The sequence below is a fragment of the Erithacus rubecula genome (genome assembly GCF_903797595.1).
Source record: "Erithacus rubecula genome assembly, chromosome: 2".
NCBI lineage: Eukaryota > Metazoa > Chordata > Aves > Passeriformes > Muscicapidae > Erithacus > Erithacus rubecula.
This window is the reverse complement of record NC_136685.1, coordinates 2,406,418-2,413,108: the sequence shown is the minus strand read 5'-3', so window position 1 is coordinate 2,413,108 and position 6,691 is coordinate 2,406,418. Positions and strand designations below refer to the sequence as shown.

General features: G+C 56.4%; 1 protein-coding gene across 1 annotated transcript; it reads left to right on the top strand.

Annotated features, from left to right (window-relative positions):
• The first annotated feature begins 1,025 nt into the window (after positions 1-1,025).
• On the top strand, positions 1,026-5,158 carry SOX7 (SRY-box transcription factor 7). The gene is given in 3 exon segments (XM_079298220.1): positions 1,026-1,438; positions 3,161-3,384; positions 3,386-5,158. Coding segments are annotated over 3 exon segments (1,152 nt in total). The 5' UTR covers positions 1,026-1,212; the 3' UTR covers positions 4,088-5,158.
• The last annotated feature ends 1,533 nt before the right edge of the window (positions 5,159-6,691 follow it).

Here is a 6,691-nt window from a genome sequence, read left to right as displayed (position 1 = left end):
TAGGAACACCCAGGCACGTGGGAAACCTGCCCGAACTCCCCGGGATCTGCGCCGGGGTTTTCCCCCCTGGCTCGGGGTCAGATGGGGCAGCCTTGGCCCATCCTGCATCCTATCCATCCTATCCCGCTGCTCTTCTGGCAGCACCGAGAGGAAACCCACGGCCCGAAAAGCAGGGACGCTGCAGCCCCATGCCCGAGGGTCAAAATCATAAAGGAATCCAGACATTAAATACATCCCCCGGGGCAGGCTGAGGGGTGAGCCGGGAAAGGGCAGCCGGCCGCGCATTTTCGGTGCCATCACCGAAAATCACTTTGTCCTAGTGAGAGGAATGCTGCTTGGATGATTTTCCCACCCTTGTGAACACCCAGCTGGGGTTAGTGGGGAACACCATGGTGCGGCTTTGGGATTTCTTTTAGGGATGGGGCAGCACTCCATAAAAAGCAGCAGCAAGGAAAAAATTTTTTTTGCCTCCCAGTGTCCAGGGATGGGGATGTTTCAACCTCTTTGAGCTGTGCCTAGCCCCATCCCTGCCTTGTTTTCCCCTAAAATCTCCCTTAGGAGCCCGACCAGGCACGTTCATTGTGTCCCAGTTTCCATCCCATACAAAGGGACCTGGAAATTTGGGGTGAAAATCGACATGGGGTGGGCAAAGCACAGCCTGGGCTGGTGGTTAAAGCAGGAAAAGGTTTCCCTGTGGGATCCGTGCCTTGATTTCCCTTGGCAGAGAGGGTTCCTGCAGCTTCTCAAAGCCTGGGCAGGGGCCTTTTGCATCCCTTTTGGTGATATTTTCCTTTTCTTTCCAAGTTTTCAGTGCCTTTATCTCCTCTCTTAACCTTTAAAGTTTGAAGGTCTCTGAGGTGCAGGGAGGCAGCGGAGCTGTTTGGGGGCGGGACATCTCCAGCTCTCTCCTCACTCCCTTTCAGCGGGTAAAATAAGGAAAAAGTAATAATAAAAGAAGGGGCGGGGGGCAGTGGGAAGGAGAAAGGGGGTGCTGGGGGTGCCGCTTCCCCCCGGGCGGAGGGGTGGGGAGAAGTTTTCTCGCAGCACCATCCCGGAGCGGGGCTGAGGAGTTTGCAAACAAGGAGGAGCAGCGAGTCCCTTCGGTGTCATTGGAGGAGGCTTTTTCCAAGGAGCTCATAAATACGGGAGAGGCCGGGCAGGAGGCTGGGACTGCGCGGGGACCCCGAGGGCAGCGCGGGGGCCGGGGGGGCCATGGCAGCGCTGCTCGGCACATTCCCCTGGCCGGAGCGGCTGGAGGGGGACACGGGCGAGGGGCTGTCCCCAGGGCCACCCCCCCGAGCGTCGCAGGGAGAGAAGGGCTCCGAGAGCCGCATCCGCCGGCCCATGAACGCCTTCATGGTGTGGGCGAAGGACGAGAGGAAGCGGCTGGCGGTGCAGAACCCCGACCTGCACAACGCGGAGCTCAGCAAGATGCTCGGTGAGGAGCGCGGGGGGCGCGGGGTCTGGGGGGAGAGGGGCAGCGGGAGGTGGGGGATCCACCCGGGCATCCCTGGGCTGCAAACCCTGCTCGGAGCCGGTGACATCCAGGCTCAGATCCCGGCGGGATTCAGTGCCCAGGGGAGATGCCTTGTCCGGATGCCCACCAGGGCATTCCCGGGGGTCCAAGCGCTGCCCCACGCACCCACCCGGGCATGGGATGCACACTCGGATCCAGCGCTCGATCCCGGGAGGATTCACCCGGGCTGGGTCCCAAGACACCCACCTGCGGTCCCTGGAGGGAAAAAAACTCCGTCCGGATTCAGTGCATTGGGATGGGGATCCGGGCACCCACCCGGCCATTCCTGGGGTGCAAATCCCTCCGGATCCAGCGCCCCGGAGTGAGCACCGTGCACCCACCCGCTCATCCCGGGGTGCAAATGCAGCGCCCAGGACTGGGAATTCCAGGGCCACTGGGGGTGCCAACCCTGCACCTCCCTGGCCGTTTTTGGGGTGCAAAGCCAGCCCGGGTGCAGCACGCTGAGGCTGCAAAACCTGATGGAGTTCTGCAGCCCAGGAGCAGCACCGTGCACCCACCTTGTCACCCAGCACTGTCCCACTCTCCAGGTGTGTGCTGTCTCCTCAGGGTGTGCTCCTCCGAGCTTGAGGATGGTCCTGCATCCCAGGGGACAGACACCCTGCCACCCCTCTGCTGCAAACCCTGAGGGTGCTGCCCTGTTATGCAAGGAGGGACCCCCGAATTTTCCTGGCCTGTCCTTGCTGTCCCACTCTGTCCCAGTGTTACATGGCTGGGGTGTGAATGTGTGTATTTCTGCTGTTACTTTTGGGAGATCACAACCCATTTTGAATACACTTCTGTTTCCCACCCCCCATCTACTATTTCTCCTTTTCTCCCAATCCCCATTTTGATGTGAAACCAAGAGGGCAAACCAAAATTACCAGCCCAGACAGCCTGAGAAAGAGCTGCTCAAATTGCAACACAGCTTTGTGCCCAACCTCTTATCCAAAGTTTGTGTTTCCCTGGACAGTTCTGTGGTGTTTTCTTTGGTGGTTTGGGTTTTCTCCGTGCTGCTTTGCCATGCAGCATCTCAGCTTATTAGTGTTATTTCTGCTGTCTCAGGCCATGGGAAGGCATCAAAGGCTTTGATCTGTATCCTCATTTCTCCCCCTCACCCTGAGGAGCCTCACTGTGGGATAAAACCCCCCTGCCCAATGCTGCTTTCCTGTGTCTTGGGGACATTTTATCTCAATCAGGGAAGAGCAAGATCATAGAATTCCAGAATCATGGGATGGTTTGGGTTGGAAGGGAGCTTAAAGACCATCTAATCTAAGCAGGGACACCTTCCACCATCCAGACCAGCTGTCACAGTGCCCAGGTCTCCTTGTGACCTGCTGCAAGTCCTGGCAGGGCACAGGCTGGGGCACCTTAAAGGACACCCTGTCCTGACCCTGTGCTCAACCAGGCACAGCCTTGGCTGTCCCTGCTCCACAGCTAGGCTCATGAAGCTGGCAGAGTTCATCTGCCTGCATTTATTTCACTAACCCTAAACCCACCTTGTGCGGGGATTTGGGATTAAGTGAGTCAGAGACCCCATAGCAGCCCCAATTCTCCCCTTCTTCTCCTGCGAGATTTTTGGGATGCGGGATATCGGGCGCCCTTGGGAGGCTGCGGGTGCTAAAGGGAGCGTGTCCTGCATTTCAGGGAAGTCCTGGAAGGCGCTGAGCCTGTCGCAGAAACGTCCCTACGTGGAGGAAGCCGAGCGGCTGCGGGTGAAGCACATGCAAGATTATCCCAACTACAAATACCGGCCCCGTCGGAAGAAGCAGGTCAAGCGCATCGGGAAGAGGGTAGATCCCGGCTTTCTGCTGGGCAGCCTGACCCGGGACCAGAACTCAGTGCCGGAAAAGCGGACCTGCAGCCGGGCCGGGGGGGGACAAGGAGGGCCCGGGTGAGTACCAGCCCCGGCCGGGGCTGCCGGCCGTGCGGGGCTACCGGGAGGCTGCGGGCAGCGGCAGCAGCGCCAGCGTGGACACCTATCCCTACGGGCTGCCCACCCCGCCGGAGATGTCCCCCCTGGATGCCATAGACCCCGAGCAGAGCTTCTTCTCCTCGCCCTGCCCCGAGGAGCATCACCGCTCGCACTTCTCCGCGGAGTACGCGGGAGGCTCCTTGCCCTGCGGCCACCACCCGCTCAGCCCCATGCCACAGCCGGCCACCTGCATGATCCCCCCGGCCTCCAGCTGCCCTTCCCTTCCTCCTCCTCCTCCTCCTCCCAGCTACTACACACCCTCCTTCCCCTCCCTGCCCCCTCCCAGCCTCCATGCCCACCTGGGCCAGCTCTCCCCGCCGCCCGACCACCACGGCTTCGACACCTTGGACCAGCTGAGCCAAGCGGAGCTGCTGGGGGAGATGGACCGCAACGAGTTCGACCAATATCTCAACAACCCCGGCCACGCTGACCACCACGCTGACCACCACGCTGACCACCACGGTGACCACCAGGGCGGGGCTTTGGCCAGCGGGCACGTCCCAGCGTCGGGCAGCTCGCACAGCTCCGAGAACAGCCTCATCTCCTCCGTCCTGGCCGATGCCACGGCCACCTACTACAATAACTACAGCGTGTCCTAGGAGCCCGGCCGAGGCAGGAGCCCACACTGTTGCGAGGCGTGGGGACACCGCCCATCCCCTCAGGGTGACCGAGCCCCAGGGCCCCGGAGTCTCCTCGGTGCTGTAGCTAAAGGATTGGGGTTGTTGGCTCACCACCGTGCCAAGCCTGGAGTGCTCTGCTCCCACCGCGGCCAGGGGGCACTTCCCCACGCCAAAGCCGAGCCCCTCTTCCAAAGCAGGGATGCGCAGGAGTGCTGCCCCTCGTTTTGGGGCGTCCCCAGCTCTGCTTTGGAGTCAGCAGTGTGGCAGCACCCCGCAAACGTCAGGTCTGAATTCGCCCCTGGAAGGGGGAAAGGCAGGGATGGGAGAAGGGAAGATTTTGGGGAAGGTCTGTGAGCTGGTTTTGGGTTCTGGTCTGACTTGCCTGATGGATTAAAGCCCCCATGCCCTGCCTCAGAGCATGGATTGGGGGCTTCATCCCTTGGGAAACCCCAGAGGGGATGGGACACCAGCCCCAAGGGTGCTGAGCCTGTTCTGGACTGGGGTAAAATCAGGAAAGCATCCACCCCTGGGAGCAGGTCCTGGGATGAACATTTTGGCCAAGAGGTGATGATGTAGCAGACACTTTTTTTATCAACCTCCTTCAAAGGGGAAGGCTCCGTGTTTGGAGCTCAATTCCTCTCCTAACTCTGGCGTTTTATTGCTTGTAATAAAGCTGTACATTGATTTATTCCTTCCATTATTCCTTCCCCCCCCCCCCCCCCCCCCACCTCGGATTTTGTATTGCTCGAGTTCTCTTCCTTTCCATAAAGAAGAAGCTTTATTTTAAATCAGTTATATGACATGATTAATCTTAGTGTTTACTGTATGGCACTTGGTAATGATTAGTTAGCAACGTGGTTATGATTTCCTGGTTTCAGTCCCCAAAATGTATTAATAATAATTGCAAAGGAAACTTAGAAAAGAACCCCAAAAGTTCACCGGATTTTAAGCTAATACATTCCATCTCTTTTGTGTGACTCTATGCATTTTGAATGAGTGTAGATACGAGTTTGCATAAAATATTTAATTTAAATAAATATGTTTTTATATGATGACTGTTCGATGATTTAAATTGCTGTCGCTATTGACAACAGTTTTCAAAACAGAAACATTTCCCGTGCAAGTGCTATTTTTTTATATTTTTGTTGTTGTTGTTGTTGGTATTTTCAGCCAAGTTTTTTCTACTTCCATTTTTTTTATAAATAAAACGAAGATCTGTGGTTATCTTTACAAATTGTGCATTACTTTCTGACAAACAGACTCAGGGCATGATGAGTGCTTACTCTCATTTTTCACAGAGTGTCTCAGGGCTCAGGTCACTGTGCTGGCCTTGATCCTGCTTTTGCCATCTCTCAGATATGATCTTTGCAATCCTATTTCCATATTTAAGAGAAGTCAAGAGCTTTGCTTTTGGTGTTCTGGTGAGCACAAATGATGTTGCCAATTTATGGAGCGAGTGCCAGTGCCTGGAGCGTGGGTTTTAGTCACATTTAAAGCTCTCTTTTCTTTCACAGTTTGGGCTGATTCACATTTTAAGGTGCTCCAGGACATGGGGACCTTGCAAAGGGCTTTGGTTTCAGGTGCAGATCAAGGCAATGAGGCCTCAGAAATGTGTGGGGGTCAAATTTGGGAAGGTGATGAATGATGGTCTTCAAGCCTGGCCAGCAAGGAGAAAATCTTAATCCATGTTGTTGTCTGTGGAAAAAACTCACAGCCTGCTCTTGCCAGATATTAAATGAGGCTGTGTCCCTGCTGTCCTTGAGGTCAAGCCATGCACTGAGAATGCCAGAGCTGGAAGGGACCTCTGGAGATCCAAGGCAGGGTAAACACCTCCCAAAGCAGTGTCACCCCAGGCTGGGTCATCCTGCTTGGCCCCAAAAAATGGAGGAGCACATTTCCTAGTGCACTTTGTGATGCCACCTCTGTCTGGTGGCTGGGAGGGATCTTCAGAGGTCACCCAACCCAATCCTGTCCCACAAATGACATCTCTGATCCATGGTCCCAGAAGGTGGAGGCTGTGGGAGTGTTTGGGGAGGCACCAACATGCTCCTGCCCTGAGCTCCCCCATCCCCATCACATCCCCTGGATTCAGCTCTCCCATCCTTCCTCTTCCTTCTTCCACCTCTCAGGCACCCCAACTTACCCTTGGCCTTCTGCTTTTAGTGGGGAGGGAATGGATACCTTTGGGTACTGGTGGTGGCTCAGCCCAAACGTGACTCTTGCAGGAGGATTTTGGAGCTGGAGGGAGGGAGGGAGGTGCCAGGATCCTGTTTGGCCTCTCTGCCCAGCAGCATTGACTCACGTGGGACCGTGCCAGGAGCAGGAGTGGGGCTGGAGAAGTCCTGCTTTTCCCTTCTCCATTCTCCCTGCAATCCCTGTGCTGCCCCAGGCCCCAGAGGCAGCTGAGAGCAGTGAAATCCCCTTGGGGAGCAGCTTCAGCTGTCCCAGCCCCCCCAAGTCATTCAGCTCTGAGCATTGCCACCAGCCTCATCTGGGATGTCACATTCTCACCCTATAGGACATTCTCCAGGACACTGGCTGCTCCTGATCCCTCTCCTTATTCCTAAACCCTGAGGAGCAATG